This window comes from Aphis gossypii, chromosome X (assembly GCF_020184175.1).
Source record: "Aphis gossypii isolate Hap1 chromosome X, ASM2018417v2, whole genome shotgun sequence".
In the NCBI taxonomy this organism is placed as follows: domain Eukaryota; kingdom Metazoa; phylum Arthropoda; class Insecta; order Hemiptera; family Aphididae; genus Aphis; species Aphis gossypii.
The window spans coordinates 27576856-27595068 of record NC_065533.1 but is presented as its reverse complement, the minus strand read 5'-3'; the positions used below and the strand labels follow the sequence as shown (position 1 = coordinate 27595068).

Below are 18213 nucleotides of genomic sequence, written 5' to 3'. Positions count from 1 at the left end.
TTAAATCAGATTTATAAATTAAACTATTCAACTAAATTTATAGTACCTTTATCTTGTCTATTATGGAGTATAATAATTTACAAAATTAAAGCAATAATTGTATACTATAAGACTAATTACTCTACTATCTATACATAATATAAGTCAATATGCTTGAATATTAAAATTACGATTTATTGTTATTTATTTATAATTTTTTTTTTTTTTTTTTTTTGTTAAATTTTACGCGACTAGGTGTACCTATAGAATAACTCCTTCTATTATTATAATACAATTCAGTCTCTTGACAGTGTTTTTACATTTAGGATCACTCTTAGGTTTAATAATGATGTGTTTTATTACAATCAGTAAAATATGCGATCTGACAATCAAACGCGTACATTTCAAGCTGGCAACATAATATGAGCCTAATGTGATTTAAATATATATCACCTACTGGATTTCGAGTCATACCTTCATAATCTCATGAGCTCGTATGCACTTACTAATAATCTCTTATAATCTGGTTTACACATCTCAATTAGTTTAATTTATTTACCTAATAAACTATTTGATCGTGAAAGCCCGGAATCTATATAGGCTGGGTAACACGAAATGCACCTTTATGAGTGATTCTCCATAAGAAGATTATGCACATCAAATATTGTGAATATTGTTTAGTATTCAAAACACTAACTAATTGTTAAATAATTAAACTATCGCGTTGCCGACATTGTAACGAATGCGAGTCATAATAAATGTTTGGTATTAACCATTTAGAGGGGTTTTTTGTTTAAATAATTTACAGCAGAAACAAAACACAAACATTTTAACAACAACATAATATTTAATGCAATTAGTGGAAGAGAAAAAATAATAGAAACGGATATGTGTAAAAAGGAAACAATTAAAGTAGGTACACGTGAGGAATATTATTTGAGATAATTCCAAATAATAAAATTCCTTTTTGACAAACAATGAATTGTGTAGCCTTGTGTTTTTGTTCAGCTATTCGAATTAAATATTGTTCTCATACCTGAATAAAGTGAAAATAACATACTTTACATATTGAATGGAATTGAGAGAATTTTATATTTACAACAATATGTTTTTTTCCTCTTTGAAAATTATTTTCTATGCACCAAAAGTGTTTAAAGGATTTCCCATAGCATATAATATAATAATAGTTTATATGTAGTGAAGTATGTTATATTATATATGTATATTATAAAGTGGATGAACTTTAATATGTCCCACCAACATAATATAATTCAATGATAACTGATAATAGGTTTTTTAAATTTAAGAATGGTTTCTGATAGCAAATTAAATCTAGTTGATGTTTGGAGAAGAAGAAGGGATAGAAAGAATAAAAGTTTCCTGTAATCTCAAAGTACATTCGACACCTAATGTGCTTACTACTTCTGTATTTATTTTTTTAACCATACAATAGCTAAACGAATTTTTGCTAACAGCTATTATTCTATTTGTGCTGATAATTAAATTGAAAGTTATCATTAATTTCGAAAAATATTTTGATAAAAAACAAAATGTACTATAAAATCGTGCCAAATATATAACCTTATTAAGCTCTAAACGGTAACTATTTGTCATAGAGAGTATGGAGACAAATGATATTAGTATAATAACGTTAATCATTATTTTCTTAGAAAAATAAAAATTGGAGATACAAAGATAATAAAACTTTTAAGCAACCATGTCAATTTATTTTAAATCTAACAAAATACCTAGACATTTTTAATTTTTCCAAAGAAAAATAAAATAGCACATTAGTTGAATCGGATATACAAGTCTTAGTAAAATAATCTTTTTTTAAACGCTACGATTTTTTAATCCTGTGCTAAAATATACGCCACAATGCACCACTCTTTTTTCACTGTGATGAGTAAACAATTTTCAGACATAATATAGTTTTAAAAATATTTTTCTTCATACTTTTTATCGTGTTTTTTTTTAACTATGCTGTTCTAAAAAATGAATTATTTAAACTCTTTTTTACTTTTTTTTGTATTTATATAGATAATGATATTAATGTAAAGGTGTAAAATGTATAAAAATAAGATAGATAATAATAATACCTTGGTGTGATGTCAGAGTTGTGACAAGGACACATGTAAAATGCTGCATATTATTAATTATGACACGTCAATTGAACAATTAATGGTATTTGCCAGACATCGCAATTGTTCATTAATACAGTGTATTATTATGTGTACCTTATTTTACATGTGTTTGGTGGTATTATGACAAGTCAAATGACAACGGCAAACCAATATTTATTGTCACCTAATGCGTAATAGCTAAACTTGCCATTATAGTTTAAACACATTTTCTTCAGTGACAATTTGTAGTTTATCGTGATCTAAGTCTTAAAATACAAATAAAATAACAAACTCAGATGTATTATCCTGCTGGTCATAATCGATCTCTAATGATCATCTTGTTGGTGGCGTACATCATACAAGTATGTACATTATAATATGTATCTATAGTATATTTTATTAAATTTGAAACTCGACTTAAATTAAAAATTAGTATAATAACATAGAAATTGACCAATATTGATCAATATTCTTATTTTCTTATACTTTTATAAACAAGTTATTAATATCTATGTCTCTGTAATATTTGAAAATTTTCAAATAAAAACATTTTTAATTATTATAATTTCATTTTTTTAATGATGTTTATAATCCTATAAATTATTAAATTTTAGAATATCTTGCATACAACGATTTTTAATCTTAAAACTTAATTATATAGCACTTATTACGAGCCCAATGTTATGGTTATAACTTATTATTCCCTACTTATTAACTTTCAAACTTATTGTTAGTTTTCAGCTTCGGTAAACATTAAATTCTCCTTCAGGAAAACATTATTGACGTAGAATCCTATACAAAAAGTTATATGATATAGCCATTAAAATACATTTATACAATAGTAGGTAAAGTGTATGTATTTTATTTTATACCTTACAACACAAAATTGTATACTTTTTAATTTTAATCTGTAAGATATTCAATGATAGTTGTCTAATATTTAAGTTTTAGTATACTTTTCTGAAATTATTGAAGTGTTCACAAAATTAAAATATTATCCTTGGGCTTAAATAATTTTAGTATACTCGAGATGTTTAATAATTAATTTTCATTGGTTTGTTTGGCTTTACCAAAATTAATCAATTCTAATCAGTTTAAAATGTTTTAATTATCCTTTCATCGTATATACATGAAAAATTAAATATATTTATCAATTTCAGAGGTATTGTTGTTTTATAAATTAAATCTTATTAGTTAAATACTATTTTAATAAATAAAAAAATTAGAAAAATGTTTTTTATTTTTACTATAGATCATAAAAATAAAATTAACATCAATAACAAAGCCATTAATTGCATAATATATCATATTGTAGAAGCACACAACACAAAAAAAATTTTTTTAATGTCAAATTATTGTAGCTATGATAAATAATATATATATATGTGTGATTGATATGACGTATGATTTGATGAAAATTCATTGTGAAAATAAATTAGAGATATTAAAAAAATTAGAATAGCCACGTGAAATCATTTGGCCATTGGCCAGGTTCATTAAAATTGTCTATTTTATACTTGTGAAAGTTTCTCGCTTCATACAACAATTTTCCAATTTTTCAATGTTCGTATGAATGTGTGATTTTATGTGTTTAAGACGATAAAAGTATCATCATTTTAATATAACGTTACGTAAAATAAACTTTTAGGCAGACAAATCGCTGTGTAAAGTGAGGAACTTTTATACATATAAGAAAGGCAATTACGATGAACCGTGCCTAATAACGTCAAGCGTCTTTTTTTAATTTCTCATAATTCATTGAATAATGTGAAGAGTTACGTTCAACCAGTATCATTTGTCTTAAAATTGAACTCTCTTTTAAATAAAAAAAATTCTAAATTTTTGTGTTTTTTACTGCTTTAAGTAAACAACTAGGTTCCTATCTAGATTACAACAATTTCTAATTTTTAAATAAGATTATATTATTTTGTTTGCTTAAGAATATTAATCGTGTATATATAAATATAATCATTTACACATGCATTAAAATAATATAAATAAAAATGTTTCAATCGCTACAAATTATAACTCCCCAAAAAGAGACCAAACGCTAGTATTCAACTCTTTAGACTGGGTCTCGCAGAAAGAGCCACACTATTGTAGTTGGTGAAAATAGTCTTTCTTAAAAACATTATTTTTTTTTCCAAAATGTCTTTCAACCGTTTTTACATATTACTTTCTAGCAAAAATATTTTATGTATTATGTTACTCAGTGCTTGCATTTTTAAGAGAAAAATTAATTTTACTCTGCGTAGTTAAAGGTTGTTTTTTTTATCTGTACATAAATGTGCATAAATCATTTTATAATTCATTCATTGTTAAATATCATATTAATAATTGAATTGAATGAAAGTAAATTTTAACACTACTTTATTTTTTTAATACAAAATAATTATAGTTGTTGTAACTTACTAGTTAAAAGAAAACCTACTTATTTCTTTAAATAAGACTTAAATAAATAATTTAATAAAAAAATATTTTGTATTTAAACCTTGGACAGTTGTAGTTAGTAAATTAATAATATAAATTCATTATATTGCATAATATCTGCTATAATAAGCTTATAATTACATATAAGCTTTTTTTGTAAAAACAAAAAATTATAAACTTAATACGTATTACTATTCACTAATAATATATTACATAATGTATGTAAATAAAATATATGTTTTATCGATTTGCTAAAAAATTTAAAAATTCTAATGAATAAAACATAAATTTATTATTGATATACCCATCAATAAAATCAAATTGTTGATCGTCGATTATTGATCTCATTTTTTATTAATTACATTCAAATTATTTTTGGTCTAACAACCGTTCTCAACAACTTTTTATTTTTATTTTGAACATCTAAATTGGCTTACCTTCACTAAAGGAGCAACATCGTCATTTTTACCAAATAGAAATCCTAATGAATCCTATGAAGTACACACGAATAATTTAATAATACTATACAACAGCACATTCATGTAATATTATTATGAAATGCACATTATGTTCAAGCTATAAGTAGTAGGTAAGTACATATAAGTTAGGTTGTCGGTTTATTCAAACCATATATAAGTATAGCACTCTATCCGTAGCTTTTGACGGTAAGATAATTTTGTTTTGACCGCCAGATAGAGTTTGAGTACATGCTCTATGTTTTTTTTTTAAATTTCCTTTAATTTATTATTACAAATTCAGACAATGTTATATATTTTATAAATATATGGAAAAGATGTGCACAACATTCAATAGGTGCAGAAAAAAATTCAAAAATTGTCTTACAATTATTACCGTTTGGATAAGGTATAATGTCAAATCAAAATTTAATACAAAATATTACCGTAAATATTAGATGTGGAAATTCGCTTTTTCTCTTGGTTCTACAATTGTACTTCATAAAATTCGTTAATTGTTTGTTGGTGTAATAGAATCAATTAAAATAATTTATAATTTATTTTGTATAATAATATACTATAATGGTTGAAGTAAGGTTGTGACAGGTGAGGACTTTCCTACAATTTTTATTTATAGGTTCTGTTCCGTTCTTTTTAACAGAAAAAAAATCCTTGCCCCTTAAAAAAAATATGAATATGTATTTGAAAAGTATATCTATTATAGTAGATTTTATCAAATTGGTATTAAAATAAGTAATTAAGTGTTTGGTAAAATAATCGTCATGTATCCATATTTTATTAATTCTATAAAATATATTAAAAACTGGAAAATTATATTTTTGATTGAAGTAGGTATAATATTTATAGTTTGAAAATATATTTAAATTCAATATATAGTTAACTATATTTACAAATAATAGTATAGTTAAATTAATATTAAGTATTTTATTAAATTAATAAAAATAAAATAACACGGTCATACCCAGTTCTTGCACCGAATTACATAATAATATGCCAAATATCTCCATTTGTATGTTACTAACTTACCCAACGGATGTATCATTTATTTCATCTAAATATTCATCACAATAATTATATCTACTAAAACATATAAATTATAAAGTCATACATTTTAAAAACAATTTTGAATTTCCTTTTCATTACATAAGAACCTTAATTGTTATCTTAATTCGTGAGAAATAATACATTCTTATTTTTGTTTCAACCTTTAACTGTATCTATAATCAAGTAAAAAGTAGTTTGTCAATTTATTGTGTTTTTATTCATATTTTGTGGTAGGAGTCCTACGTAACTAGGGAGGTGCAAAAAGGTCTTTAGCACCCCCAAGTTAAAATTTACCACCCCCCGTTTTGTATATCTAACTTTTATTATTTTATTGAAATACCATGAATGCTATGTTTTTAAATTATGAAAAATTTCCTGAAAGATATTTAATTATTTAATCGTAAGTCATATAATAATATAGTTCATTATAATTTATTCATTCCATACAAGGATATTCCCATAATATTGTTAAACTATTAACTATAAGGACGATAAGGTATACATTACGGAGAAATATATCGCTTACGAGCTATTTTTAGCCAATAGGTCTCATCAAAAAGCACTATATCTCTGTGGTGCATTCACATATATTTTAGCACCCCCTGTTTTAGAGGTCTAGTTGCACCTATAGAAACATTGATTTGTCCTATTAGCACTTATGTATTTTTAATCGAGTGATAGGTACTAGACATTATTTAAAATTGATAAAATCCATGTTTCATTTCAATTTTTTCCCAGAAACATATTTTCCGCAAAAACTAAAAAGTACATAATTGTTTATTTTTTTGATAGGTACAATCGATTTTTTTGCTATTAGTTTATTTTAAGACACTTCGACGACCACCGAGATTAAATCTGGCTCGGAAATCGTACTATAGTATTATTATCATGATGATTGTCGCAGAAACGATGTAAAATATCGATTTAAATTTGATTAAAAGTCAATTCGGTGTAGTGATTATAATAGTACGATAGTCGATGACGGCGTATTTTTTTTATTTTTTTTTTTCTGTTTTTGTAATCTATTTCAATCGAGCTCGCGTTCTGTGTGGTACGTTCGGAGGACTTGACGTTTTCACGGAATTTTACCGTTTTAAGGTTGCAGGGGGGAAAAATAAAAATAAAAAAACACATTTACGACGGCGTTCGCGATGCCGCCTCTCGTGTTCCACGACGTGCAGTCGTTGTTCTGCGGTGTTAAGTAGTTTTATTCTGTCTGTTTTGTCAAGGTCGTCGGCGCCACTCCGTTGAAATTCCCCGCGACTGCGGGCGCACCTCCCCCGGCACAGGACCCGTCCGCGGCGCCGCCGTTCCAGTTGCTGGAGGCCGCCCGGCGCGCGGCCGGGTCGCTGTTGCGGAACACGGCGCGGGTGTCGGACAAGGTGCTGTGGAGCGCCGGCAAGCTGCTGCTGACGGCGGGCGAGTCGATCAACCGCGTGTGGGACGCCGTCCTGCACTCGTCCGTCCGGCTGCTGAGGGCCGGCGGCGAGGCGTGCGGCTCGATCGCCGGCCGGCTGGCCCACGTCCCGGTGATCGGGCCGGGCGCGTCCGGCGTCAGCGAGGTGGTCAGCGTGGCGGTGGACGCGGTGGCCAGCAACGTGGCCCACGACACGGCGGTCCGGGGCCAGGCGTTGGCCAAGCTCAACGCCCGGCTGGACGAGAGCGGCGCGCGGCTGCGACCGGCCGCCGAGACCGCGGCCGGTGGCCGAGGCCCGGCGGTCGCGTTTTTTCCCGGCCCGCAGTAGAGCCGACGACACACACCCGCTAGACTCGATGCGCAGTGCTCGGCTCGGAAAAAAAATCATATACAATACCTGTGTAGGATAATTATTATACCTAGTCGATGTACAATGACACGCTAATTATTATTTATTATAATTTTATTGTCATCGCCAAAATCGAATTCCTCGGCACGTTTACCCGTATAATTATTATGTAATATTTTTATTTTTCACACGCTTCGACAGAGTTGAAACAAAACGATTATACTTCTCTTAACGGAATTTTATTTGTTTTTTTTTTTTTTAATATTTAGTCTATAGTTTTAATTAAAATGTCCTTTAATCGACTGATGATTATACACGTTAAGTGAAGATGTCGACGGAAAAGATAATATTTTGAAATTATTATTTCGATAAACGATAATATCAGATAGCCAAAACAGTGCACCACCCAAAGCTTTTCACTCAAAAACAGAGAAAGCGATTTTCAACTTAATTACTTCAAAACGTATACGTTTCGATTTCAAATCGTCATTATTATTTTTGGAGTTATTTTCCATTCGCTTATTGGTGGTGATAACGTTATTCGCTCACATTCTTTTCAATAATTTAATCTAAAACCGAATAACATTAAAACGTATATAATACGTTGTTATTGCTTTAAGTTCAAACATATTAAAAAAACCAACGAGAAAACACGGACATTATTATTGTCTTGCCATATCACATCTAACCGTTAAACAGTAAACTCGCTTATAGTAAACCAAGTATTAAATATAGGTATTCGTACGTATTATGATTTACATTAATTACATTGGTTGAAATAATAATTAAACTTTTACTGTATCTATATTCTATGTGTAGTACGTATAAAACATTTATTACGCGTTATAAACAATAGTTCTTATCGGATCCATTGACACTAACATTCATATTTTCGAATAACATCTAATATGATCGTTTTATTTATTATAGCTGTAAGAATGAATATTGCATACTTTTATTGGACATTTTAAGCTTATCTAGTGAAATAACAAAAATAATTTAATTATGATCAAAACTATAGTTTATTGCCAAATTATATTGTAATATTATTTACTATCTTGCTAATTATTATCTGATATACTAACATTTGTATTGTTGATCCTTGAATGAATAAACTTTAATTGATATTCTTTTTTAAATAATATGCTACCTACTGAATGAATAATTTATTCAATAAGTCTTGTCAAGTACGCATAGTGCATAATGATTTATATAATAGACAACAGTGCAAGAACTTTTGAACGGTCCTCTGTTGAGCCTTAGACTTCTATAGATCGATCTAGGTAATCCGTTGACACGTTCAAATTCAATACTATTACCTAGAGAGCCTATATAACCTATATATATATATATATATATATAGCCTATTCTTATGTAGGCTCTCTATTATTACCTAGTAGTATTATAATGAGTGATAAAATATATGATTAGTTGTTATTATTATTTCTTGACTTTTAAGTAACCTTAAATATTGTTTTATTAACTTAAGAGCTGTGTGAACAAAAAAGTTTCAAAACCACTGCAATAGTATTTATCATATTGTATTACTTATATATTTTACAGCAGAGAAAATTTTGATACTATATATAAATTTACAATTTAGTAGTTTTTATTATATATTTTAACAATATTGTATCTGTATATACATCACTAATAATCAATAATTAAGTATACGATGTATAATATTAAGATATCACATGTTTAATCCTATTAATTAGATTTCTACTAATATAATATGTACTCAAATATTTATATAATTGTACATTATTGGACTTGTATTAAATTATATTTTATTATACTAAATAAAAAATAAATAGACTTTATTAAATATGGCATTTTATTTACACAGAATAAAAAACTATATAATATTGAAGACCTACTTGTGTAGCTAAATAAAAAACAGTACATTGTATATTTGTATCTACAAAAAAGTTGTGTGTTCTGTATCATACCTTATGTTCAATATCACTTACCCAGTTCAAATGATACACCTCAAGTTTCATCATTAAATTTAACTATTTTAAATTAAACAAAACTAAGTTTACTGATATTAGATAATTTTAGTTTAGACACTCTATAATCGTGTTACATTAATCTAAAATCTAAATTATATAATAGAATGTAAAACAAACGACCAACGAAGTTGTAGTTCATTCGTATTCTAAGGTGAAGTGATGCATTTACATTTTACACATGTTTAGATAGACATCATACAAATATAAAACTTATGAATCGTAGTATATTAATATTTAAGACGAGTTTATAAAAAAGAGAATAAGAAGTGAGACTACAATTTCGATGAATCTTTTTGGATTTATACCAGGAAGATCTACCGAGCAACGATTAGGTTATATTCTGTAGATTGCAGAGATAAACTGGAGATATTAAATACATTTTTATGTATGGTGTTTACAAATTACAAATTAAAACAGTTTCAAGTAAAATATTTTGGACGTTAAGAAGGAAAAGAGTACTAAAGGTATGTGTAATAGAAAACATCTATTATATTATGAATCGGCATTGATGACAATGAAAAGTGTATGTGGAGAAACGAAAGAGTATAATATAAGAATATAGGTGTGCACCATAATTCAGCGTAATCCTGTTTTATTTAATAATATATGAAACTAAGAAATATATACAAAGTTAAGTACCTACCATAGAAGTGGAATAAAACCCAAAAAATTGAGCGAGGAATTGGAAAAGTGGATTGAAGAAAAGGGACTAATGATAAGTAGAAGTAAAACTGACAATATTGTAAATGGTTTTAAATATCAAGACAAAAAAAACACTGTTTTATAACAGTCAACTACATTTTTAATGAATTCTGATTTATTTCATATGTGATTTTTATATTATGTCATACACAGCAATATTATTTTTATATTTTGTTAATCTCTCTTAATCTATTCTAGTACATAATATTAGTGAATAAATCGAAAAAAAGGTGATCACAATAAAATATTGAAGTAGGTAGAAAAAGTTAATGAAAAGTTCGTCAACGAAAAATTATTTTCGTTATTTTTAGCTTATTTAATAGGATATTTTGGTGTCCCAGAGATTCCCCAAAAAATAACGCAACACAGAAACACAAAATGGCGAAAATGTTTCTGTTTCTGTTTGGTCAAATTACTGTATAAGATAGGTTCTAAATATATTTTTAATTAAAAAATATACAAATTAATGTTCAAATAATAATGTTTTAAATTGTACCAAAAATGTATTAATACTTATACGAGTTATACGGTAAGGTTGCCATATACATACTGTTTTGAACAAAATAGTTTAGTATTCGATACTGTGTCCCGCAATTTTTAAGGGAATCTTTGGTACACGAAATTCAAATTATCTAAATATTATTTAATAATTATAATTTTTATAATTATCAGTCAATATCTCTAAAATATTTTTTATTTTATTGTAAAAGTGTAAATTATTTATAAACTATGGTAAGTGATTAAAACAGTTTATTAAAAGTATAATATTATACCTGTTTAAAAATACTATTATTGAAAACCATAATAAAAAAATTAATTGTTCGAAATAAAAATGAAAATTTTCAATTTCGCTGAATTAATATTAGTATTGTTCAATTTAAATTTAAAATATTGTTATTTTTTTTCTGTTTAAAATATCACTTTTACATTGTTAGGGTTTCAATTTTAAATTCTCTACCTCTCAAGACGCTAATGCTCATATAATTTAAAATCGATTTATTATCCTCAATTAAAAAGAATGTAAAATCAAAATAAAATATAACAGCTACCTAATATGGGTACAACTATAATTTAACAACTTAAATTAAAACATTTATATTATATGACTTTATTAACCTGATACTTGGCAAAAACCTGAAATATACAAAAATAAAATAAAAAAGTAGGTCAGCGCATTTTGGTGGTGGATGTTTGTCCATCGTCCCTTCGGTCCTCGGACAGGATAGTGTAATTTTACTGTAGGTATTCGATTTGAATGCAATGATTGTATTCGATTAAAAAACGATTCTAAGCGGACGTGAGGATCTTTTTTATTTAATTTTATTCGTTTCTATGGCTATAAACAAAGCCGTAATTAGTCGTCCGTAATTATTTAATATTACAAAATCGTGATATCGTACGTTTTTTCTCCTTTAACCACTTTTATTTCGAGAACCAGTTTCGAAAACCCAAAAATGACCTCTTTAAAGTACCAGCTAAAGAACATTACCTTCAAAAAATATGCTATACTTGTACTTTTGAGCAAGTTTAGGGGGAGAAAAAGTGTTTACAGAATAAAAAAAATAAACATCATTGTAAAAACAATACATTCCTCGCTCCGCTCAGTATCTAAAATAAAACCCTAATGCATAAATAAATATTATTAATAATTATAATTAATTTGTTTTTGCCAAACATTTTTTAATGTTCAGAAAATTGAAAATAATTTATTCGAATTTTCTTGAACAAAATTGTCTTCTTTTCTTGAATACTGGGGGAACTTGTGATCAATTATTATATAACTAAAATTTAAACAACCTAACCGTAATTTGTATTTGCTTATTATATTACACCTTTGAACATTTATTTTGACTTAATTTGTACAACTATCGTTAGGTACGTTAGATTCTTGACTTTATAAATGTATTTATGAAAACAATTAATTTTATAAAAAAATTGATAAATGAATAATTTATAGAAAACCCGATATTAAAAATACAACTTATTAGTTATTTTGTATCCGAAATAATGAATAACGATTGTTAAAAATTAACAACAACAACACCGCAATATAAATAATAATCAGCAGAGTGCAGTAACTACTCGATCAATATTATGTTTGATATAATATTCGAAATCATATAATTAAATTCTTTCGAAGTCACCGAAACTTCGTACTTCGGTCGAGCTCGAGAACCAATCTCTATGATCTCGTTAAACCGGAATGGCGTAGGTACGACAGATTTTTTAAAAAAGTGTAATTTAATTATTTTTACTTTGCAGGTCGATCGTTGTTCAGCGGACGACCCTCCGCCCCCGGCTGCAGACCCATCGCCACCGGCCGCCGAAACGACCACTGAGGCCACGGACTCGGCGGCCATAGACCCGAACGCCTCCTCCGACGACAAGTTGTCGACGTTCAATCAGTGCAAAACGCTAGTGGGCAAGACCCTGACGGACATACGCGCGGGCACGGGCATGATGCTGAGAACCTTAGGGCACGCCACGTTGGCCGTGATGAGCGCCCTGTTTGGCACGTACAACGGAGCCGTGTGGACGACTGCCGTCACCGGCGAGACGGTTGCGAGCGGCTTAAACTTGGTGAACAACGTGACTGGTAGGGTGGCGCTGGTTGGCGACGTGACTTCCGGCATCGCCAACCTGGCCACCGAGGCGGCCACCACGTTCCGGAAGAACGCGGAGAACAACATCGAGAACCGCAAGCTGATGGTCAAAGAGTTGGAATCGCGCCTGGACAACTTCCACCCGGAGTCCGAAGCGTTCCTGGTTTCGCCCGTCGCCAACAAAGTCGACGAAGAAGTCAAAACGGAAGTCGTCACCGCCGCCACCACCGACAACGTCGCTGCAGCCGCGGCGTAGTGATTGCGCGATTATTATTGTATTTTTTTTTTTTTTTTTGTTTGTTTCTATCATTATAGTCGCCACCGTTTTCCTCGTCCACAACCGATTATTGTCACTTCGTCACTTTTTCTAACATATTCCACTTTTAAACCTTACATTATACAATGTTCAATCTAATCTCACAACAGTCATAACACTCTACCTATATAATATTCGTCGCGCGATCATCAATTATACATCTTATTCTCACACGGGTGCAGGAGGCTATCGGTGTCGACTATTCATTATAATATATAGGTCAAACAATTGACTAACGGTCAAAAACGAATTCACTGCGAAAAAAATCACAGCCGTCGGGTTAGGTTTGATTATTTTCTTTAAACATCACCAGAATTACACATACATTCAATTTTTTCAAAATCTTTAGGTAATTTATTAAAGTTAACTATAGCTACATAAAATATAATTTTTTTTTTTTTTATATGGAGATCACTTTCAAAAAAAAAAAAAAAGAGAAAACAACCATGGTGAACGTTTGTACGACAATGCCAAAAATGAAATATCCGCGTCCCTTCAACTATTATTTTAAAATATTCATTTTGAACAATTCTAAGACAGACCCTGCATGACTCAGGAGCTCTTTTCCTACCAAAACCCTACTTAACAGTTTATACCACATACGAGTTATAATTAATTGTATTTTTTTTTAGAAATAGCCTTCCATTTTGGCGGGTTGATTCGTTTATCTATAATTTATTTTTATAAGTCAAAAGCTTGATAATTATTCATTTATTTTTATCATAATACGCAATGATTTTCCAATATATTGTACATTTTTTTTGTCATCAAATGTTCTTCTTCAAAAAAAAATAAATTAATAAACGATGATTTTCATAGTCTATCCATATTTCAATTCAAAAAAATATAGTTGCATTAATTATTTTATTAAAAAGTTCAGCAAATAATAAGAGAATATTCCAAAGATAGGGTCAATTATTTGATTTTTCTATAAATTATGACACAAAATCAGTGCATATTATATTGTATAATCGTGGCTTATAATTATGTATAGTATACAACTGAGAAAATTACTAGGTATATAAAGATTGTATTATTTTGATTTTAACTAAGAATAAAATAAATGTATATTCAAATTTCTAATTTGCTAAGTAATTTAGAATAAAACAGCATTAATAAACATATTGTATTATATTCATTATTATTAATTATAGACTTATATAGCAATTTTTAATGATCGATAAAATATTTTCTACTTAAAAACAGCAATGTAAAATTTACTAATAATTTACGTAACAATGTAACATGAAGCAAAACTGACATTAAAGTCAGAAGTCAGAAATTACTTTATATTACACAATATCAACAAATATGAGTAAAAATAATTTCATTACAAAATAGTGCGACTAAAAAAAAAAGAAAAATAATTGATTACATAAAAATATAAATAATAGAACATTATTTTATTTTTGAAATAAATATTATTACTAAAATGAATTTTAACGGTAGCTTTTTGGTTTTAAAGAAAATGTATACTAAAATCGGTACTCATATGAAATCGTTAATATCGTTATTAACGTCTTAGATAACGCAAAACAGTAGATTTGATAAGCAAGTCATGTTTGTTGCCTATAGTAATGCATGTGTTTATAATGTTTAATCATTCAACTTTTTAAAAAATTACAAAATTAAATGGAAAACTGTCCATTGGATAAAGCAAAATTAGGTAAGTAAAATTATTACGATACGAATAATTATTTGATTTGTATTAATAAGTTATTATATAATATACAAGGAGGGATCACCAATGCTTGCCACCACTGACGGTTTCATATTAGGGAACTAATTAAAACTCAAATACATGTATCTAGATGTGTCAAAAATGATAGCGAAAGGACTATAGAGCTAAATAGCTTTGAACATTTATAAAACGTTATTTTTGAAGGTAGTTTGGTTGATCTTTTCTCCATAAGCAACTAGTCGATCTCTCACCTTTATTTAGGCGATTATAATGTATTATGATATTGTTTAGAATAAATTACTGACAAATTACAACTAAGGCTGAGGATTTATAGTACTTAAAAATGGTCAAATAAGCATACTCTAAAAAAAATAAGAAATATGTACTTAATAGGTATGTATTTAAAAAAATGTATTTGATGCACATAAGTTTAAATAAAAATCTTTATAGAAAAAAAAAATGTTATTTTGAAAAATTAGATAAATAAAAGCATAAAAAATGTTTCTCATTATTATCCATATCATACTGTGAGTACGGAGTATACTCATAAATGTCTTGAAAGTTCCTTTATTCTTTTATATACTTAATGCAGGTAATAAACATGGAGCGGTGATTTGGAGGGTTATAATGAAAATGATTACGTATTAATTGTATACCAAAATTTTCAAAATTTGTTGTTATTAAACAATATATCAAAAATCTATTAAATATGTTCTTAATTTTTCAAACATGCTCAAATACGAATTTATGTATTAATAACAATACTTGTAGATCTATGCCAATTACAATTTTTAATATAACTTCTTAGTGTTAAGCAGCATATGTATAAATTACTCACAATGATTTCTAGGTACCTTTATAAAAAATATGAAAAAACTAGAAATTCTCAGCCTTTATAACAGCATCCAGTCTCCACCTATAACAATTATAATGTATATAAATATTACCTAGAAATAAAACATTAAAGTACAGATAGGAGATCCTTATTGAAAATATTATTTTTATTACATTATACATCTTAACTTTTAAAGTTTTAAATCATTTTTATATAACAATAATAATATAATCGTCAACTTGTTTTTTAACTTTATGAAAACATAATGCTATAATTAGCTTATAATGCTTATATTAATTTTATTATAGTATAATACATATTAAGATATAACAAATAATAAATTACATACGACAGTTGTGTCTTCTTTATACCTGTATAAAGTAAAAATACGATACAACTTTTTTTTATCAATTTAAACTTCACGCATTTTGTTTCAACTAATTTAATTTTTAAAGTTGTTTTTACTCAACATTAGCTTAGTTTGGAGCGTCGTGAAATACAAAATCCGTAGAATTGTAGCCTGTACTTAATATGTTCTATACCTATAGGATTTCATACTTGGAGTTTGCTTCACACAATTGCTGCATATTATCCAGATGAACCTACTCCCCAACAACGGAAAGATATAAATGATTTTTTTACACTTATCGGCCGTCTTTATCCTTGTGAAACATGCGCACGAGATTTCACCAAGCTGTAAGTGTTTAGTTACTTATACCTATTTGTATTGTAACTTAAGTACCTACGGGTATTATAGTTTGATGGTCATATTTAATGTTAAGTGCTATAATTCAAAGTAGACGAAATGAACGTGCCCGAAATGCACAATATTATGCTTCTTTTTTTTCAACAGTTTAGCCAGTCGACCACCAGAAAACGATTCTCAAAAATCATTATCCGAATGGCTATGTCGGATACATAATCACATTAATCAAAAACTTGGTAAGCCAATATTTGATTGTAACAGAGTAAACGAAAGATGGAGGGATGGGTGGAGTGACGGAAGCTGTGATTAAAAAAAATGCATACATTAATATTATACTACTGACACCGCCTGTTAGGTACGCATATTATATAAATTATAAATAACATAATATTATTTATTAATATAAAATACGAATAATAATCGACATTTTAAATTAAATAGGTACATTGCAATATTATAGTTTTAAACAAATAAGCTAATTAATTATAAGTTCTATAACCATCGTAATGGGCATACAATATGATATTTTAAAACATAATATTATAGCACTAACGATATTAAACGATAATATTATGGTATATAATATAGTTAAACGTAGTATCAGAACATTTTCTAAACATTAAATCATTGTTACAGAGATTCACTTAAAATTACGATTAAAATTAACTAACACTTTTTTAAAAGACTGACTTCATCCATTGCTAGGAATTATATCAAAAATCTCATTTTAGATGTGATAAAAAGGTAGATATTTAAAAAATGCATATTTTGGGAAAATTATTTTTTTAATAACTAAACAAAAATCAAAACAAAATAATTCACTAAAACATAATCTTAATATTATTTTATGTTACTTCTAACTTGCAGTGGCGAAAAATTATGAGCAGAAGTATTGGCAGGTAAGTTTGAAAATTTGATCTATATATTTCCATTTTTGGTAAAAATGTTGATTTGGATAGAATACACAAAACACCATCGTATCATAATGCCAATAAAAAAGAATCCCAGGTGTATAATTAAAAAATAGGTATAAATTAATATAAATATAATATTTATTATAATTTTATTATACATTTAATATTGGTTAATTAATTGTTGGCAAAGCATAACCAAAAAAATATAATGAGTCAATATTTGACTCCGATAGATCAAACGAACATGATGAGACGGATGGAATTACGAAAGCCGTAACTAAAAATGTTTTATTACTTCGCTCAAACATTTAAAACAATGAACTACATAACTATGTCTATTGGAAGTGTTTATTTTCATGACAACGTGCTCTATACAAGAAAACATTCAATTAAAATAATAAACACAATCAATATTATAACTACACATTTGGCATACAAATACTACGAATTGAAAATGTACAGCTGACTATTGCACAACGTATAGATTGACAGCAGGAATAATCAAGAAAAATAATTCACAGACCACTCAAAAATGTTTTTCAATGTTTTAAAATGTAATTGATTTTATTTAAAAAATAATAATAATAATAACTAAGTAACAATAAAAATGAAAATACCTATTA

General features: G+C 28.0%; 2 protein-coding genes across 3 annotated transcripts; both read left to right on the top strand.

Moving 5' to 3' along the window:
* Window positions 1-2216: 2216 nt before the first annotated feature.
* LOC126552027 (uncharacterized) lies at window positions 2217-13853 on the top strand. Of its 2 annotated transcripts, none has more exons than XM_050206504.1 (2): window positions 2217-2464; window positions 7282-9451. In XM_050206504.1, the coding sequence occupies exons 1-2, from the start codon at window positions 2399-2401 to the stop codon at window positions 7795-7797; spliced, it is 582 nt and encodes a 193-aa protein (XP_050062461.1). In that variant the 5' UTR covers window positions 2217-2398; the 3' UTR covers window positions 7798-9451. The 2 variants fall into 2 exon arrangements, with proteins under 2 accessions (XP_050062461.1, XP_050062460.1); XM_050206503.1 differs by lacking the exon at window positions 7282-9451 and adding an exon at window positions 12798-13853 and having other exon boundaries at window positions 2247-2464.
* A 1045-nt stretch (window positions 13854-14898) lies between these two features.
* Window positions 14899-18213, top strand: LOC114130578 (FAD-linked sulfhydryl oxidase ALR). The gene is made up of 5 exons (XM_027995577.2): window positions 14899-15120; window positions 16519-16666; window positions 16824-16912; window positions 17544-17703; window positions 17824-18213. Exons 1-4 carry the CDS (start codon window positions 15087-15089, stop codon window positions 17591-17593), a joined length of 321 nt encoding a protein of 106 aa, XP_027851378.1. The 5' UTR covers window positions 14899-15086; the 3' UTR covers window positions 17594-17703; window positions 17824-18213.